Genomic DNA, 20,043 nt, shown 5'->3' with positions numbered 1-20,043 from the left:
ACAAGAAGCAACAAATAAAAACAAGCAATATCTTTTTTTTAAATAGATTTTCAAGTCTTTAATTGGCACAATTGGAGAACATATTCCAGAAGTTAAAAATATTAAAGTTTTTCTTTCCTAACAATAAAAATATCGATGTATTTATTAAAATGCATGTATATCTAACAAAATTACATGTACATATATACTTAACTCAGACACACATTTCTATTTCTTAATTTTTATACATTCCTCGGATTTTCTATCAGAAAATTGTCCATTTTTCGCTTGCACACATTTCTAGTAACTTTCATCCTCTATTTATCTCTCTTTAACATAATAAAGGTGAAGTGATCGAATTTGGAGTCTGATAATCGCAGATTAGCTATAACACTCTAATAGACATTAATAACATGATAAACAACGCCGAGATTCGTAAAATATTTGCCAAACAAAGTACATTAGAAACATTCTTTAAAATATCCGAAAAACGGTTCTATCTTAAAAATCGAGATTCGAACTACTCATCGTGATTTTCGTATACAACTTTTCAATTTTACAAAATAGATATAAGAAATGTATATGGTTTTTCGTATCAAGTAGCTAAATTACAAAACATCGCTACAAAAGTTTATCGAGGCTTCATTAAGAACCCGTATTTTGGCATATATAGATATATTGGCATACCCTGATAAAAATTACATGAATACAATAGCAGTCGCAGCTTTCAGCGCGGAAAACTGCTCAAGGAACCTAATTTTCGGAAATCCGTTCTATCAGTATACAGTTGGCATGATAAACATTCTGAAAGAATTTTAACAAAAACATCCAAACTTCTCGAGCTGGTTACTCTTCGAGCACTTCACCTTGCTTTGAGCGAGCGTGTATTGATAAATTCGCGTCTACGCTTGATTTTTCACTTGGAAACTACGAAATATCGAGAACCGAAAAAGTCGGTAAAAGCGACAATATGTGTATCAGCCTGGTGTTGCGAAGCTACGTCGCGCAGTATATACGTTTCTGCTCTGTCTCAGCGTATTGAATACCTATACGTAGATACATGATAATGCATAATTCGCCGTGCTCGCTATGCACAGGCGGCTATAATATTCGTTGAATCGACTTATCATCACTCTTCCTCGACGTACTCTTTCGGGAAAAAACCGACCAGATCGCCGATTTTGCCCTTCCACCATCCTTTGGCATCACCTTCTTTGCTGAGCACGACAACGCGACAGCCCTTGCGAAGACTGAGCTCGTTGCGTTCGCCGCCCCGGAAGTCAAATAGCGCCTTGGCCAGAACGCGCCTGAACGGCCAGAGTAGTCGCTGGTCTAACTTTTCAAAGTTCTCCGCGAGAGAGACACGCTCGTAATACTCGACTAGTTCGACCACGTTCTTGAAGTAGCGCGATTCGCTCAAGTAGTACAGATCGGCGCCATCCACCTCGCGTTTGAATATTCTTATGTGCTTCACTGCGTTGTCAGCCCTGCAATCGAATACATCAGCATTAATAAAAACTGGCGCATTCTTTCTTGTATACAAAAGCATTAACTCGGAACAAAGACTCACTTTATACTCAGAGCATAGTTGGTTTCGTGCTTGAGGCGAGGCTGACCTGCTGCCGGACGAACCCGCACCATGTACGTGCCGTTTTCGCGCGCATCGAGTTTTTGAGCGGCGGCGTCTCGACCCATTTCGCCGACGTACCATAGCTTGGCCGAGAGTTCGCGCTCGAACGGTTGCGGCGGTGGAGGAGGAGGCGGCGGCGGGGGAGGCGGTACCGGAACGCAACGTCCGGAGTAAGTGATACACTGCTTGTGCACAGCTAGCCGGCAGATCTCACATTTGTAACCCTGCAGAAAGATAATTTTAACAAACGCTCAACTCGATTTGTTGCGCGGTATGTAAGAAAATGTGCGGCTTACTTGAAAGATTCTGCCTTTGAGGAACTTTCCGCAGCGTTCGCAGCTACGCGCGCTATCGAACGTGGTGAGCTTGAATTTGTGATTGGTATTCCGACAGGCGGCTGGCGCGATGTTGTCAATAGCGTCTTGGAGAGACTTCATCCAAATGAGCTTTTGCTCATCAGTGCGGGCATAAAGAGTGTAGGCTTTGTAGCCTTTGTTGTGAACGAGAAGCCACTGATATGACCAGCGTGAGTCTCGTCCGAGGGTCTTTCTGGTCGTGGGATTCTCTACCCGATACTCATCGAGTCTTATAGTCTCTCTATAGCAGTACTGATCATTTCGGCCGGCCTTGCACACGAGCACCACTTGCTCGAAGATGAAAGCGTATCGGGCCTTAATCCGCTGATCACCGTGAGCTTTCACCTGACGCATGAGAAAATTAGTCTGCGATATGTTTGATAACCAAACCGTTTTTACTTATAAAAAAAAAAAAAAAAAAAAAAAAAATAACGTAACTGTTTTTCTTTTTGAAAGCCATCGTTCGCGTACCTTGAGCTCGCCATCCTTCAGCAGCCTTCCGTAATCTTTCAGCTGAATATCTTCCGCTCTCTCCCAGTCAACTATGGAACACTGAATGTCTTTGATGATATCGAGCGTATCGGAATCGCGTTTGACTTCGTTGATATATTGAGCCACGTCTACCATGGCTTCGCGAGCGAGCAGTAATTGACGTCGATCCTCCAACCAGTCGCGAGGTGTTTCCTCCACAAGTTTGTCCAGCAGTAGGTGATACTTGAGCACCCTCTGCATCGGAACGGATAGGATATCACGCAGTTTGAATTTTCCATTGTTGGCTTCTTGTTGGCACCTCTGCAGAGTTTATCAAGAGTATTAAAAAATCCGATCGAGGCAAGATTGAAAATGAAAGTAACGCAGCGACTCACTATGACTTCTTGATTGATACTCTCGTTATTGGCACATACGTCGAGCAGCGTGTTCTGGGCGGTAGTGAGATTGGCACAGTAGTCCCCGTAAATGAGAAACTTCTCCCGCCAGTCGAGAAAGACCTGGCCGAGGGCGGCTCCGTCCTTGGCTTTGCGCAATTGACTGTGGAAGCCCGCGTGGATCTCGGCAAGATCCTTGATGCCGAAGAATATGCGCGACGAGTCCTCGGGACGCAGAAGCGCCGAGAGCGGCCGGGCGAAGTGTTTGAGCAGACTGTTCAGCACCTCCGAGTAATTGCGCTCCGTTTCCACCAGCTCCTGGATCACGTAGTCGCGCTTCTCGCCTCCGGTCGTCGATGTGGCTGCGGCTCCCTGTTAAGTTGAAATTGGAAATTAGAAAGTTCAATTTGTTTTTCGCAAAGGTGTTCGAACGGGTTCGTTGTGATATTGATAATAAATAGAAGATAGATAGAAATTGGAGGCAAATGCACGTTCGAACAGCTTACTCTGTAGAGATATTCTTTCTTCCTGTAAAATTCTATTCTACGACAATATATAGTATATAGTAATATGAAAATGCTCTGTAGAAGTGTTCCAAACATGCGTAGCGAGAAAAATATCGACAGATCAAAACATCTCGTACGTCTATCGACATCCTTCTCACATCAGTCACGATTCGCAGCTTCATCATCAAAAACAAATATATAATATCAAAGAACAGCTCATCTTGGCTAAACAGCTGCGTATAATAATACATAATAACGAACCCGAGGACGAAAAATAAGAGTATATAAAGTAGAAGCAGCTAATAATATAGAGAAAGGGTAAAAAAGACTGCAGAGAAAAAAAAGAACCTGTGAGGGCGTCAGTTGCAAGCTACAGAGATCCTGGTAGATTTCCTCGCTGCGAGCCTGGCTGCAGAAAGCCCCGTAGCCGTCCTCCTCCGCGACTGTATCCTCGGCACCAGCCCCGTCGACACTGGCTCCATCCTCGGTACTCTGTTGGGCTCCCTCGCGCCTCCTAAATCGCCTGCGACGACCCTCGTTCTCTCGGCTTCACATAAACATGAAAAGCCATGCAGCTCTCAACTAGGCGTCGAAAATTCAAAACGAAACGCGAGCGCGCCGCGTGATTCTATACTTATACACACAGCGGAAAATCATAATAGTAATTCAATCGTGATGTATCATTGCTTATACGCTCCTTTTCCGACATAATATATAATTATGCACGGAACTATGATACGCAATGTAAATATATGTACAGAAATGTGCAAGCCAACAAAGCGACCAACAAAAATAATATACGAATAATAATATAACACAACTCGCTCGCTTTCTCTATTTTTTTTTTGCGTTTGCGGTATTATAATAATACTCGAGCTCAAAGCATGCAGACACGGACGTGTTTTATCGCATAACTTTTATTTTTATTTTATCGATTTGCAGCAGTTTATAAAGATTATATCGTTAAATTGTTTGCTTTTATTCGTCACCGAGAGTTACCGGTTGATGCTTTAGAACAATGATTTATAAATAACGTGTCAAAGGTTTAAAAAGTTGATTGAGCTCGTGCTGTAGTGTGTGCCGACGTTGTTCAATCACGCGTGAGTATAAACAAGAAAGATCTATTTCAGTGGATAAAATGTGCGCACTGTCCATGTCTGATCATTTCGTTTCGGAACAGCACGGCTTTGGTTTACGGATTTCATTAATAGAGGCAAAACAGAACTGTTCCGATACGAAGCTCTACCCTCATCTCTAAGATCTATCAAGATACTTTCTTATAAGCAGCATAATGTTACAATAACCAATCAATAATTATCTCATGTCTACACAACATCTTAAACAACTGTTGCGCCTAAGGTACGAGATAAACTAGCAGCAACATGTAAACAATACAAGAATTCAGTCTTTCACGCGTACCTCCTCCTCCGAGCAAGTGGACCAGCTGTGTCGAGGAGTTGACTGCGAAAAGCAGAGCAACTCGTGATAAACTTTCGACTCACCTAGGTCCATGACCCTAGGTTTTATCGTAAATGTTACCACTGGTGCCATAGAGCTAAATGCACAAAAGTCACCACATACGATTCTCATTTTATTCTCTAGTTGTTGCTGCTTTCAACATTATTTTAACTTTGACAACGAGACTTGGTTAAAGAACGTATTTTGGCGTTTCGTTGATTGAATTCTTATTGAAATAATGGTATGGAAAAAACGTTCTTCAAAACCATCTCTTAAAATACGCTTACTATGATCAGCTTACCCGACTCCAGCACTTTGCAAGTCCTTATAAATATCTTGAGAACCATCCTTCTTCACTGCAAAACCTCTGAAATTCATTTGGCATCATTAGCACAGTAGGGAAAATTAAAACCAATTTACACACTAAGCAGGCATCGGAATATACTACTCACTCGATTCCCTTGCTTTTGAATTGAGCAGAATTTGAAAGCAGAGACAATGTGCAGAGAACTTTGTGAAAGTCGGATAGATCAAAAAGCATGTCGGCCTCAAAAAGATCAGACTCGGACAATCCAAATACGCTGGCACAGGCAGTCAAGAACACATTTATGTTACGTAAACACAAAAATTGGGCCATCTGAGGCTTTTGATTGACATCTTTGCTATCTATGCATCCTTTTTCAATGGAATTCACTAGATTGCACAGAAGAACTCCATCTCTCAGTATATAAGCCAAGTCCACAGCTTTAGCTGTTGGCCAGTTAGCTTTGTGATCCGCTCTCAATGCTCCACATCTTATTAGCCAACTGGCGCAATCTTGCCAGCTGTTTCCATCAACAACTGTTCTGCTATCCGCTCCACTCATTTTGCATTGATCGGTATAAATCAATGACTTAATAGGCAAGAATAAGGCAATAACGGCGTCGTTGAGCAGCAAACAGATCTATGCATGTTTTGTACTAGCTGAATTTTTGTTGGTAATCCTTTTGGAATCACAGCTCTAGAAGATAACATTTTTCAGTTCATAAGGATTTATAGAAATTATTTATTTGCATTTTAATTGAATTTTAGAATATGTATTTTGGAAATCTACAGAAAATTTAATTTTCGAATCAGCATACTCGATCAAAGGACCAACAGTTAATTTAAACGCAACAAAGCATCGATCAAATTTGTTTGTTCACGGGCAATCGTGAAATACGAAAATAAGCCAGACAAAGAATTTTCTTTCTTTGACAAAATTCAACAGAAAGATAAAAACTTAACTCACCAAATGAGAAAAACACTTACTCGGAGGCGAAGCGACTTATCGTTGGTTGAACGGACGTCTTCTTTGAAGTTTCGACTCCATAAATTGCCCCGAGGGTTATGTGAATTGTAAATAACAACACCGCGTTATCCTATTCGGCGAGGTTTCCGCGAGTAACTTTGGCGACTTCATCGCAGCTGGAAATTAAAAATAATACTTATACCCCCTTGAGCACGGACTTTGCTTTTCTCTAGGCACGCGCACACAGACACTCGCCCGTTCTCGCTCGCCCAGGCGAGAAGAAGAATTTAAGCGATCAATCTATGTGCGGCAGGGCATCCGCAGCAGCAGCAGCATCCCATTGAGAGTTAGGGGCTTGCGGGTGAGAATGGAGCAAAGAACATACTATATATATAATACCTATATACGTATGTGGTGATGCATACATATAGAGGAATCCCCGCACACAGTCATCTACGTACTGTTCCATTTATCTCATGATAACGCGCGAGATACACATACCTGTGCGATTAAAAGCGAGCACAATGCCCTTGTCTTTCGCTGTTGATTGTGTGAGGCACGTTGATTCATAATTGAGGCGCTTATCGCATTGACATCGTTGATTACATTTATTATCGCGCTTCGGACGTTCAGGATCCTGCAGCTGTGGGCTTGCTCTTGATGGTTCGCATGTGGACTGGGCAACGTAGCGCCATGTTGGGTTTCCGCTTTTCCTTGTAGTCTGGCATTTCTTTAAGATAACCACGAGCTGCTGTGTTCCAGTCTATAGTGCGCTCTTCAAGACATCTGTGATCGAGATGACTTGCGATCGACTACACACAGATCACGTGCGGATGATGCGCCATCTAGAAGCGCGAATATTTAAAGAAGATTATTAACGGATGAATTCAAGTTTTCTTCCATTTGTCTGATCTTTTATAGGAAATTGAAAGCATTAATTACTTTCCTATTGGCTCGTATGAAACTATTCATTTGCCACAATAAAATTAAAAGTTTGCTTGTTAAACAAATGCGATGTTTCGAAATCGAAGGAAACTACTTGAATCATAGCTTTAGTTATGTGGAATAATCTGCTTTACATTTTTGATGAAACATACTCTTGACAAATTCCGAAAAATATGAAGCTTATTTAAAAATACATAAGGAGTCAATTGGTAGGATATAAAACACAAGTTAGCAGTGTTATACAATTTTATTAGAAAAATGTTTAGCCTTTGCTACGAAAATAAATAATATATTAGTACATAGTATCTATACAATACTAACATTTTTACACTATTCAGCTACACAATTCATTAAAAAAGTGTATAAATCGTTAAAGAAGTAAAATGTGTATTCTATGAGAATATACATATACATACACCTCGACCTCAATTTAATATAGTGAATTTGAATTTGAACGATAAATCTATACTTAAACAGCTTTAGTTAGCAAATTAAGTGCATCCACATATATTAAATTTCATGTTTGTGTGTGTATCGTGTATCTTAAGATAAAATTACAGACAAAATCGCCATAGCAAAACACCCAATTTTTTCACTCATTAAAAGATAGGAAATCTTAATAAATGCATATCAGGAAAGTATTCATTATGCAAAAATGTTTACAATTATTATTTTTTCTTCTTACTGCCCTTATCCACAGTTTTGACAGTACTTCCTGAAATAAAAAATAAAGAATAAGACATTTTTTTAGTTATGAATGAAAATATGAAATACGAAATAATGATGTACATAAGAATAATAACGCTTTCAACAACAATATGTAGAATATCATTTTGCAACGAAAAAATACATTTTGTGTGGCGTATTTGGTTTTCTCTATACTTGTTATATATTAATTATTTCATAACTATTTTGTGTAACACATGATGATAAAATATGAGAACATACTTTATTAAAATCATTCAAAGATTACTTATTAAGAACATAATCCAATCGGATGTAAATTAATAATTTAATAAAACTTATATGTGTCGCTTATATGTAGTAAATTGTACTTTTCGAGTATCTTTTGAGAGTAGTAAATTATTATATTGTAAAATTCACGTTAAAAGGTATGCATTCGATATCATGCTAGCATTTAACGTTTTGCAAATTTATAAAAAACAAAATACTTATAAGGTGCTTAAAATTACTAGGTGCAAATAACGTGATTAGAAAAAGCATTGTAGAACGTAGTCTTACAGTATAGTGGCATGCACAAAAAAGGAATGAGATAAGAAATATTGGCAAACACGTGTATACATATAAAAAATTTATTGCACAAACATAAAGCTATACAGAATTTTAGTGGGTGTAGAATTCATACATTCACATGATTTGTACCGCGAGATACCCACTGTTTTAAGTCTTATGATGATTAAGAGAATAGCATATTGACTTAAAGCTAACTTAAAAATATTAAAATATAGAATTTTTCGCAATAGGCATTACTCATTTTTAGGATGACTTATTAATGGTTAATGAGAAGGAACTCGCGTTTCAAAATGAAATGAAGCACATTTTGATTTATAGCTTATAATCATATACGTTTGCAACTAACTCGAAAAATTTAGTAGTAATTAAAGCTAAATCATTCATTTACAACTTAAATTTTAAGTTTCATGCCAAACAGGCATTGAACACATTTGTTGTTATAGTATATAACATATTTACAGGGCATTAACGACATAGAATTCGAAAATATAGTTGCGATTCGCTTAAAAAAATAATGCCTTCGTTATAATGCTCGATTGTCGGGTAGAAGAGAATTTGAGTCTTTTTATTTTTATACACATGGAAGTATCCGCATATGCTTTGATCTAGAACGTAGTGATTTTTTGTTAAATTGATTCAGTCTTGTTTGAGCAGTGAAAATATTGTGCGAGTATTATTTTCATATATTTGCTTAATATTCTATACGAGTATATAGAAGGATCAGAATATTTGTATATTTATAGAAGACTTATTTTAAGTTTTCACCTAATGGAAGGCTTTTTGAGTATTTGATTCTTCATAATTGTTGTATAAAAATAAACATTCAGAAAAATTTATTTTATCTTATCAACAAACATTGAATTAAGCAAAGTTTAAAAAATAGCAGATATGCTTCGTAATAGTTAAATCTGACTTTAAACAACAATCGATTGCGCTTTATAAAAATATCTCTTCTACCCCTAATTAAAAATATGATTTTTGGCGAATTGTTGAAGGTTGATTTCATGCATTTCCTGGATGGAAGTTCACGAGAAATCCTCTTGTTTTTACTCTCAGCACTCTATAATTTCAGTTCTGGCGCATTAGCCGCTGCTAGATATCTTTTTCCTACATACCGAGTAAACAGCCTCAATTTAGTTTCAGCATATCATAACATTTTTAATGATTTAAACTTTGACGTATGTTTTTTTTTTAATATTATTGATCAAACGTACCCAGTCATTATTAAAAAAAATCATATCGTTATAATGTAAAAAAAAATGATTTGAGTATTTTGATAAATGATGAAAAGTCCTAAATGTTCATTGCAAACACGTAATTATGTGAAAGATGGCTTTTTATTTAGTCTATGGATACGATTTACAATGATGTGCTTTTAATATGAGTAAAGCATTACCAATTTTGCGCCATTATGCGAATGCGTGAAAAAAAATTGTGAATATACTTTTAGCAAAAACATTCATACGTCACTTAAAGCCAAGCATCTACAAGATAATAGTAAGATAAAGTAGATGAAAATACCAACACCGTGAAAAATATTAAATTTGAAAAATGAGTGATCGAAGAAATGATGGATCTTCATTAGTGCTCTGATGAATCAGCAAGCCTAGTTACTTTTTATTTGAGAGTTTGAACAATATTCACCCCAAATTAGTCGATCCAATGCCTCGCCAGCGAAGTATAGTCCCGATGAGAACACAAACAATATTAAATAGAAGACAACTCTTAACGGAACGGATAAAACTTCGATGACTGGGTAAGCCCAAACTCCACTTTTGTAATATACAAAGTGCATCCTAAAAGTAAAAGAAAATATTTAATAGATCATCACATCATATTATTCGATAAAATTTTTAAAAATGTATGAACAATCTAAGGAAGATACACGTACCAGGCCAAATAAATTAACATAAATCCTAAAAGGCCTCCCATTCCTTGGGACCTTTTAGGATATTGCCGCGGCGCCATGATCATTTCCAGTACAGTTGTGACCATTATCATAGTGTGCATTAGATGATTGAGCCACCACGGGAAGTAGGGATCCAGTGCCTTGGGTAGTACGAGCTCGCGATCCACGGCCATCAGTCCCCAAAACGTCACTCCTACGAACTATTTGTGCGTATATTTTAGTATTAAATCTACTTAAAAAATCTTCGAAACAACGATGCAGCCATAAGAGTTGATTCGAAAGAAGCGTCTTACTACATGCTTCAGCAAAATGAAGCAGACGAGACGAGGCAATTAAGACGGAGTGAAAGACTCGAGATTGTCCGTTAATGCACGTTAATGTAAAAATTTGCATTACTCACCATAGACACTGGAAACCCGACCGCCGCGTGATAGAAGTCCTTGAATCTCCGTATGAATGGCCTCTTTTTCGGGCTGACACTGTTCGTGCCGAAGATATCGTTGAGCAGGCATATTAGGAAGAAAAACGTTTGTGCAATCTGTCGAACAGAAAATCAATGAAGTTTTAAAACACGAACGTGGTGTAATTTATTGCAAACATATTTTATTCATGGTAACGCCGCTTATGACAATTGACTCATTTCACAAAAGTCGTCTCTATAATGTATGATATAATCAATTAGAACTATCGATCGTATAATTGTACGAACGTGAACTTGTCTCGAACGGTGACCATTATAATGTTAACTCCGCTCTTACCACTGTTATTGTTTAAATTACCAAGAGTCATCGCATAAATGAAATGGCAATCTCACAAACAAAAAGCTGCAATAGGTTCGCGAGTAATTCAACTCCGCACGCTTCTGCAATACAATCTAATACACGGAGATTAAAAGAATGCAGATTATATGGAATTCAGATGATTACCGGTACATTAACCTTTAGCGGCTGCTGCGCGCGATTACGCGAGGTATATAGCGAGAGTAAATCCGCAGGCGCGAGAGCGCGGGGATTCGAGAGAATTATATGCGGTAACGCGACGACGCGCGAGCTGCACACGCGTAAAGCGGCGGCTGCAGCTGCAGTAAAAGCCGGTATACTAAGTATATACCTATATGCCATAGGCAGCAGCTTTCGAGGCACTGATCGCCGCTGTGGCTTATGTCATACGGTAATTACTCGCGCGACTATATGCTATATCGTTCTCTAATTCCCGTTCGAAAGTTAGGGAGACCTTTATACACGCTTTTCACGCTTATGCAATACGGAAGGCTACGCGGCGGAGGCTATAGCGCAAAGCGCGCGCGTATACTGGTCGTTCGGCCACGTATAGGTATAATCGAAGTCTATAATATGCAAAAGAGCGCGAAGAGTAAATTCAAAGCGTCGGATGAAGTAACGGCCGATGGGACTATTGCGTCTATGTATATAGCTATTCGAAGAAAACAACGCGCGTTAAATACCCGGTGACCGGTCACGTTTCGCGTTTCTGGAAGACTAAACATATTGACGAAACTTAACGGTTATGTTATAATACTATATGTGAAAATGTATATAGGACGATTGAAATACAAACCGCATCCCAGAAGGTCAGGAATTTGAACTTCCCTCCGTAGGCATTGTGAACTCTTCCAACTTCGATCGGTACGTGCGTGTGAAAAAGATCGTAATAGACCGAAAAAGCGAATTGCACGAACGCAGCTGCGTGAAAGACGATTAAAAGATTTTCCCCCATCCCGATGTATTAGCTGATTTTGCAACCAGCACTTTCTAAAAATTTTTTATTAATTGTATAAAGCACGATGCGAAGTGTTTCGAGATATCAGCGCACTAGCTTGCATCGAATCGCATCCTTTATCGTAACCTTGTTGATTTTGCAAGTCACCCACTTTTTTTTGCAATTATTATAGTTCCTCTTTAGACAAAGCCGGACGCGTCCATTATTGTCCGCGAGCTCTGTATCAAGTGAGCTGCTCTCATAATTGTCCTTTTGAAACGAACTCGATTCGGCGCAGGCGACTCTCAAGGTCTTCTCGTGTTACCGCAAAGCAAGCATTATCGAGAGTATGCGATCATCGTTTTCGGAAATGTGCGCACGTTGATCAAGGTCATCGAGGTTGGCAATTAACGAGCGCGCGCAGGTAAATGCAGACCACAATCGTTTCCTCGGTTTATTTCCAAAGATCAAGAATCCGCGATCGAAGTTTTTTCGTTTTTAGATGTGGAATATCACACTGCACAAATATTCATAGTTACGAACGCGATCGTTGAGTAATAAATAATTTTCTATCGAATTATAGAGCCCATGAGTTTACGACATCGCCGACGCGAGAGAGCGACCTATAACTGCGCCGGTGTCTATATATGCATCGAGGAGTGTTACACGTTGGAAAAATCGCAGTTATGAAATATACGCGACAAAGACTTGTGATATTGAAAGGTGACTTTTTTGAAAATTCGCGCCTGTTATTGCTGTCAATCGGTTGGCGCACGAGACACTGTGCTCGAACTTTCGGCAATTTATCGTGGACTTTGAATTGAAAATATTTATTCTTGTGGGCTATTTTGTTCATCACATTTTCATTTTGGGCAAGAGTAATATACGCAAGAGAATCAATAAAAATACTTCTAATTTTACGCTTTTGATGAAATATTAAAAGCCCTACGCGTCAGGCCATACATACGAGAGCACGTGTTAGTGGCACATATGAGTCGTGCACAACATCGATCGTTCGGGCTAAGTATCCGCGCATAATATGCACAGTACACGCGAACCCAAAGTCCCCGTTTCCAAAAGCTGACATAACCCCACACGATAATAATAGCCTCGCCAACTGCCAACCGGCTTCACTGTACGTCACAGAGAGACAATATGCACCACGTAATGGACCTAAACAATAATGTACATTTTTACTTGTAACCGCAAGCTTATTTCCACATACCCGCGCACAGGTAAAAACGTTACGATAAAGGATGACGTCAACACACACACACACACACGCACACGCACAGAGAAGAGCTTGCGACCGAGCGTATAGCAGTTTCACATTCGCGAAGGAAAAAAAAATCCCCAAACTCCATCGGCCACAAGCTCCAATAGAGTCTATTTTTACCCTCAGCGAGAGAGCCGCTTGCTCTCCGAAAAGAAGCACAAAGCACACTGATGGTACACAGGAAAAAGCTCGCGAGTCTCGTCAGCGCATAGCAGCTGCGGCACACTTTGACTCACGGTCCGTTCCAATGACGAGAAAAAAAAAAGTATACGGTATACAAAAGGTCAACGGGATGACACGCGGGCGCGTCGCGATGCCGAAGCTTCTAGTGACGCGTTCCGACGACTGACCGAGCCATCATCCCGCCGAGAGACGAGAAAGAGAACTACTGCGCGGCTGCAGCTGATGGAGCGACGACGACGGCAGCGGCGCAGTCCGCGTGTACAGCGACGAATCGACTAATGCATACGCTCTGGCACAGCCCGCCAAGAGCCTACTTTTCACTATCTATACCCGCGGCCTGCGCGCGTTCCCTCTCGCTTGTACTGCGCGCGAGTGTACACGAGGAATTCTGTGAAAAAACAGATTTTTTTTTTTTTTTGTTGAATGAACGTCATTCATCTTTTTGACAGTGGCTTTGATATTATAATTTAATCACCGGATCTTCTTATCTTGGATTCGGATAAAAAGTTGTCGACGTGCGTAAAAGAGTATGCAAGGCATTTTTTTATAAACATACACAGAATAAAAAAAAATCTCTTTCAGTCTTAGCCTCAAAGATACACGTAAAGTTGTTTTACGGAAATCCTCGTATGCACACCCATCTGTATAGTTCAACCCAGGCGGTACAGGCTTGCCTCTGTATATAGGCCGCTCTATCGTTTTTTATAGTCCCTTCGCGATAAGATTCAGAACAGATGTCCGTCCGTTCGGACATCAGCGAATCGAGCTCTCTTCAGGTCAACGACAAAAGTCGACGACGCTTTTTTTTATAGCTCGCGAGTAGTGTCGTATAGTTTCGGTTACATATGCACAGCCGCGCCGATTTGAGATGTACCGTTCCCTGCCAACATTATGCAAGCTACTATGAAGAGCTGCGCGCGAGACACGCATGGCTCATTTTATTCCAGGCATGATATTAAAATTATGTAAGAAACGCCCGCCGCACTACGATGCTCCGTAAGGCAACTGATACACCGCGAAGTTTCCAAATATCAATGAATTTCGAATTCGGATTTAAAATGTGTAAGAGTGCGCCGCGTAAAATTCCGCTCTGGAGAGCTGTGTGTAAGGTGACATAATTACGAAAGTGATTTACGATGTGCGGGTTTGGGTGTGAATGCAGAAATTAGTTGCAATTGTGTCCTTACGAGACGATGGATCATGAAAGGAGAGGTAAGATGACGATTCGAAAACGCGCAATTTTCTTTGATCGATGTAATTGCCTTACGTAAGTTCAACGAAGAGATGAGGCGACTCGTTGCTGTACGGGAAGCAAATGTTTGAGTAGGGATGAGAAAAGTCATACGTCTGTTAATCGAAAAGTTTCGCACTAACGTGAGGAATCATTACTCGACGTATACACTGCAGTGTACGATAAAGGCTAACAAATATACGCTGTTTCTTTTACCATAAGAAGTTAAACATGACGTTTTTTGCTCTTCCTCGTCGCCCATTCGTGTGCGAAAATCTCTTTTCGCCAGATGGCCCATTAAGTACACAACACGCTTCATCAAAGGGGTCCATTCGCGCATTCGGCAGTTCAATTTTTACATCCAGCGATAGATCTGTCAAACGGCCTGCTAATCGTCGCGGTGTTGCAAGAACCTCGCGATTTCAGCCCGAAAGGCTAGTGTAAAAACGGCATTAGAAAGCACACCGGGTGAGAGTACCTCTGCAGCGGGTTATACTGCAGGAGAGAAAGAGATAGAAAAGGCATCTTGCCCTGATGATGCTTATACACGAGCAGATAGTTCCCGTTGCTACGCTGTGTACGTATACGCGCCTGTGTCTAACGCAACCTCGTGCGACGGTTTCGAAAGAATGGAGAGCGGCGCTGTGTAGTATTAGGTGAATACGCTATGCTGATTACGGGCGGTGCAGATTTTGGAAAACGTCGAAGGCGATCGATTGCGAAATGACGAGTCGCCTCGTTAGCCTTGTGAGATTATACGCGACCTCTTCGTTGTGTGCGATGTGGACTTTTTGATGATAAGATCATCGATCAGGTTTGTGAATAAAGATGCTCATGCATCATGAAATGGAAAAATGAAAAGAAAATTGAATTTAATGAAGAAAATTGGCTGGTTATATAGTGTTGAGAAAATTTCGCAAATACGCACGCGCACTTAATGCTGACACGTTCGACGCGACTGATTGTGCGACAACGTAATTTAAATTGCCCGACACTTAAGGCTCTTGAAAAAGAAGGTGTCTGACTTGGCTAACACGCGGAAGTTTGGTCAGCGCGATCCGATAGATCGATTATCTTACGCATTTCTGGATGTATCGCAAACATCATTAGCTCGTCATTTATAGCTATCTTAAGGAGGATTACCGAACCACGATCGTTCGATGAATTCGATGTTGTCTTCCGATTCCGCCTTATCGAGAAGTAATAATGATTCAACAATAAATTGTTTATACTACGTTGACCTTTATATGCTGCTTACTTTGAATGGCTTATTATTTTTCTATACAATTGCAGCAATTATATTTTTCCATATAATCACCCCAGCTGAGCTAGTTCTCAAGTTGCTCTATCAAAGCTCAGGTTCTTATCGCGACACTTTACTTTAATAATCTCTATATAATAGCGCGATTAACAATGAAAATTAATGCAGAGTACCGAATAGAATGCAATACATACCACATTCCACACTGTGAGGTATTTGAGTTGTCCGACGTCGAATTTCTTGAATCTCTCATGTAACACAGGTATGTCCAGCACGAAAAATGTGCAGTATACGGTGAAAAAATACGCTGATAATATCACAATGTGAGTTAAAGTATGAAGCAGCGACGTCATTTTGAATCTGAAAAATATACAAACATTGCTTTTATAAATGCAGTTTCGTTATTTTATACGCATACAACTATTTTTGAATAAAATTTTAATTAAAACGTTGCGATCGCTTGCAAACAATTTTAGATACAGCCTTAAACGAGATCCGAAATATTCTAGGTAGGAAAATTAAGAATGACGGGACAGAAACGCATGGCTAGGATAGATATAAAAGGAACAGCTTGCATGTGAAATGTTAATTTGAGTTGAAGCATACAAATGTAGAGATAATTAATTTTAGCCCTGTGGGTTAAAAATGGTTGATTAGATAAAAAACTGTCTAGATTAGCTACTTATGTCTCGTTCTTGTTCTTGTCTCGCTAAATCAAACAAAAAGTGTTGCCTTGTTATTTCCTTGATTTTCGAGATAATTATAATTTTTAAAAACAAACTATTCGTGCATTATTAATCATAGATAAGTCTCTAGACGATCAAGCGTACCGATATTAAATATTGAACGCTTCTGCCCATTAATACACGATTCTAATTCACTTGAACGTATAGTGGGATTGAGATTGCATATCGTTATAAATTAAACAACTGCATCCGCCTTTATATTTAGTTTTGATAATAAAATCTGCAGACGCATACTTGTTTATCGTATATTTTAATTCGCGATGTCTGGAGTACAAAGTTCATAAAAGTAGTCGTTTAAAAGGTCATTGATAAGGTACACACGCGATTAAAGTTGTTTCTTGAAACGGACCTTGATAGTATTTTTTTCACTATGACTATGCATTACCTGCAAACACATTATTTGTTCAAAGTACGATAAAACGTATCCGGTGTTTGCAATATCTTTAATTAATTATATGCTTGAATAGTTTTGTTTATTGAATAATTAAATATTAAACCGTTTACACAAAAATGAAAACGGGTCATGCGGCGTTGAAAATTGTATGAAAGACAATTTCTTCAATGAAAGCCAATTAAAATAACTGGAGGCGTCTGCACGAATCATCCAGTTGGGTTCAGACAATCAAGATTTGTCGATCGCTAAATTTAGGACACGAGTCAACGAACTATGAAGCTCGATTTAATCTAGTAGAATATAATAGTTGTGGATGAAGTTTATTTTATGAATCTTCAATGGGTTTAATCATTTTTTTTTCATCGTATACCCTTGTAATGCTTCATTAGTTTGCAATCCCACAAGCGCAGATAATGCTTTGAGAATCTTAAATTCATATGTTTAACCTTGGTGAGGCGCGACGACTAGTTGTGTTACGTATACATGCAAATAAACGACATCAAGAAACCAGAGAGACAAGATGAGAATGCGAAAAAGCTACGAGTAAAAGATTGGCTGGCAAAAAGACATAGAAATGTTGAGCTACAGTTAGCCTTACAAATAGACTCCCGCGATTCATAGAATCTCGATACGCGATAAAATTGAAATAAAAAGATATCCAATAATCGAAATGCTTGCGTTATACGAAATTTCCTGTTTGAACGTATCACTCAATATTCTGCACTTGTTGCGCTCTTTTTCTGCCTTCGCTTGTCATAGGCATAATTAACGCGCTTTATCTCCTCGGTTTCTAAATGTGGAACTTTTTTCGATAATTTATTGCTCGTATCAAACGAACAAACGCGCATAGATACAAGTAACTATGCTTCTGCCGATACGATTTTTTTCAGCACGAGCGACCCAGACGAAACAAACACATCCATTGCCATTTGCGCATACCGAATGCCTAGTCATCGACTCATATCGTTTCATAGTATATTAATAACCTTAATCTCGATCGACTTAAAGATCCAGTTTCTTCGGAGTAATCCTCTGCAATATCGAATTAAGAAGTCTTCGCTAAGGCTGATAACGAAACAAGAAAATCATCTCCAGCGTTCGAAATCTAGCTCATTAAAAAAGTGAACAAAAACACAACAACGTCGAGAGTGTAAAAGAGGCGCGTCAGGTTTCCAAGTAAGATCCAGCACTGTATTGACAATCTCCTAATTATCTATTCCGCAAGCGGACGACTCTCATCATTCCCAGACATTGTATGGCAACGCGGCAGCTAATAGTCGTACACCGCGTTGACGCTTTCGACACTGCATTATGGGAAAACGCGTATAAGTAGTGTAGTGAGAGAAAAGTCAAAGCTTCTGCCGACACCTCGGACGGAAATTCTTTCAAAATTCTGCGCACGCGGTAATTGTATTCAAACACAACGGCCAACCGCCGCGACAGCGTTGCACAAGTCCACCTATGCGCGACATGGACAAAAAACACGCTTATACTTATACTTAGGCGATAAGTATAAGTGGTCGAGCAGGAAAAGGCGATCCGATATTAATTAATTAGTGCAGAACAAAAACTCACTCGTTGGGCTGGAGCGTCGGTCAGCAGTGTGTAAGTATAATTCGTCGGTGCCGCTCGATCAACTGTACGCGGCCGCAGGTTCGCTGCTCTCTGTCGAACGTCGTCGGGCCTACAACACTCGGGAACTTATCCGAAGCATTGTATACCGCGAATCAGCCGAAATGCTCTGTGTGTCCGATGCTCGTGGTGGGGAGTGGAAGGTCAAAGTCGGCGCTGATGTCTGCTAGTGAGAGAGAGAGAGAGAGAGAGAGAGAGTGTGTGTGCCCGCGTGCGCCGACTAGAGCACGACTACTGTGCTGCAGGCTGCTCGGAAAATGACCGCGTTCGGCCGCTGCTGCTGCTGCCCCTGCACCGCGACTGTGACTTGCAGGATGCGCGCGTTGTGCACGCAGAGCTCAGAGAGCGCTCAATTATTATATATCGGCGAACTCGTGCTATACTCCCACTTGCGCAAGCGCGTCTGGCACACACGCGCTGATATCGCTGGAGAAGACGCACGAATTGATAGCGATGCGAGGGGAGCTGGCTCGTTTGTTGTTGTGCTCTGATTTGTACAAAACGCGCTCTCGGAGGTGGGGCACGTCGCCGAATCTAAGATATACCTGTATATATACACAGCGCCGCAGGGCAAACTTGAATAACCAGTTACGTCAGCGCGCGGTAGATTCCTTTGAGACGATTCTCGCCCTCTTCCAGATCTTCTTCTTTCACTGGTCAAGAGCCTCAGAGGTGTCCTTCCAGCGTTATTCCAGCGATAAACTTGACTTTGAGTCGTCGGACCGCGACTAGAACAGGACGCGTATAGAGACTGTAAGGACAGTAGAGAGACTGACGCGCGGAGGGTCCTGCGAAGGTGCGAGCAACCGTGTCTCCTGTATACCTATATGTATACGTGTGCGTGCGCGCGAGAGAGACGCATCAGCTGGCGCCCTGATGCTCTGACGTAACGACCGTGTATGTGTGTGTATATAGGCAGGTGCAGGAGTTTGGGATGTCCCCTGCTGTTTACCTATATATACACACACCGGAGACTTGGCCTGTGTGAAATGTGTATTGGCGGATATCGACTTTTTGGAAGATAGCGGCCTCTTGCAGGCGAATCGTCAACTTGAAATCGATCTTGTTTTGCCGTTTTGGTATAATTGGTTTCGCTCGCTGTTTTGAATGTGGACAACTGTACTATACGGAATCATCGAAACATGCATGAAAACATTCGTTGATTTATTAAAAAAAGAAGTAAAGTTGAGGATCTTGTAAAAAAAAAAGAAAGCTGCAGCGGTTTGCATAACAGTCTGGTTTTAGATTTTGGCAACTTCAAAATTATGTTATTACTGTACAGAGAAGATAACACTGTAATAAACGGGCATGCGGCCTTCATAAAAGTAGGATGATTATTTAATCTCATTAGGACTGCCTACGAAGATAGTTTGAAGTACTTGATCGTTTATGATTGCAAAATAAGTTTAATAAATTCTACGAATCATTCAC

At 40.2% G+C, this 20,043-nt stretch overlaps 2 protein-coding genes across 9 annotated transcripts; both read right to left on the bottom strand.

Moving 5' to 3' along the window:
- Positions 1-32: 32 nt before the first annotated feature.
- LOC100117607 (protein vav) lies at positions 33-6,932 on the bottom strand. Of its 5 annotated transcripts, none has more exons than XM_031923439.1 (10): positions 6,567-6,932; positions 6,086-6,241; positions 5,248-5,795; positions 5,097-5,162; positions 4,757-4,892; positions 2,832-3,203; positions 2,404-2,757; positions 1,906-2,331; positions 1,550-1,833; positions 33-1,466 (listed from the first exon to the last, which is right to left on the bottom strand). In XM_031923439.1, the coding sequence occupies exons 3-10, from the start codon at positions 5,658-5,660 to the stop codon at positions 1,109-1,111; spliced, it is 2,409 nt and encodes an 802-aa protein (XP_031779299.1). In that variant the 5' UTR covers positions 5,661-5,795; positions 6,086-6,241; positions 6,567-6,932; the 3' UTR covers positions 33-1,108. The 5 variants fall into 5 exon arrangements, with proteins under 5 accessions (XP_031779299.1, XP_031779298.1, XP_031779297.1 ...); XM_031923438.2 differs by lacking the exon at positions 4,757-4,892 and adding an exon at positions 3,686-3,884 and having other exon boundaries at positions 114-1,466; positions 6,066-6,241; positions 6,567-6,926; XM_031923437.1 differs by lacking the exon at positions 4,757-4,892 and adding an exon at positions 3,686-3,884 and having other exon boundaries at positions 114-1,466; positions 6,567-6,926.
- Positions 6,933-7,238: 306 nt separating this feature from the next.
- On the bottom strand, positions 7,239-19,593 carry LOC100117651 (androgen-dependent TFPI-regulating protein). Of its 4 annotated transcripts, none has more exons than XM_001601774.6 (6): positions 18,556-19,593; positions 16,035-16,200; positions 10,574-10,711; positions 10,156-10,373; positions 9,909-10,060; positions 7,239-7,725 (listed from the first exon to the last, which is right to left on the bottom strand). In XM_001601774.6, the coding sequence occupies exons 2-6, from the start codon at positions 16,191-16,193 to the stop codon at positions 7,679-7,681; spliced, it is 714 nt and encodes a 237-aa protein (XP_001601824.1). In that variant the 5' UTR covers positions 16,194-16,200; positions 18,556-19,593; the 3' UTR covers positions 7,239-7,678. The 4 variants fall into 4 exon arrangements, with proteins under 4 accessions (XP_001601824.1, XP_008208004.1, XP_032452548.1 ...); XM_008209782.4 differs by lacking the exons at positions 16,035-16,200; positions 18,556-19,593 and adding exons at positions 11,749-11,942; positions 13,286-13,665; XM_032596657.1 differs by lacking the exon at positions 7,239-7,725 and adding an exon at positions 8,310-9,371 and having other exon boundaries at positions 18,556-19,017.
- Between the last annotated feature and the right edge of the window lie 450 nt (positions 19,594-20,043).

Source organism: Nasonia vitripennis, chromosome 2 (assembly GCF_009193385.2).
Source record: "Nasonia vitripennis strain AsymCx chromosome 2, Nvit_psr_1.1, whole genome shotgun sequence".
Classification (NCBI taxonomy): Eukaryota; Metazoa; Arthropoda; class Insecta; order Hymenoptera; family Pteromalidae; genus Nasonia; species Nasonia vitripennis.
This window is presented reverse-complemented; position numbering and strand designations above follow the sequence as displayed.

Coding starts and splice junctions, on each gene's coding strand:
- LOC100117651 (XM_001601774.6), bottom strand. CDS start 16,193: ATGACGTCGCTGCTTCATACTTTAACTCACATTGTGATATTATCAGCG. Junction 10,374..10,573: donor TCGGGTTTCCAGTGTCTATG/GTGAGTAATGCA, acceptor ACGCACAAATAG/TTCGTAGGAGTGACGTTTTG. Junction 7,726..9,908: donor ATTGGATCGACTAATTTGGG/GTGAATATTGTT, acceptor TTTTTATTTCAG/GAAGTACTGTCAAAACTGTG.
- LOC100117607 (XM_031923438.2), bottom strand. CDS start 5,660: ATGAGTGGAGCGGATAGCAGAACAGTTGTTGATGGAAACAGCTGGCAA. Junction 3,204..3,685: donor TGCAACTGACGCCCTCACAG/GTTCTTTTTTTT, acceptor TCAACTTAACAG/GGAGCCGCAGCCACATCGAC. Junction 1,467..1,549: donor AACTATGCTCTGAGTATAAA/GTGAGTCTTTGT, acceptor ATTCGATTGCAG/GGCTGACAACGCAGTGAAGC.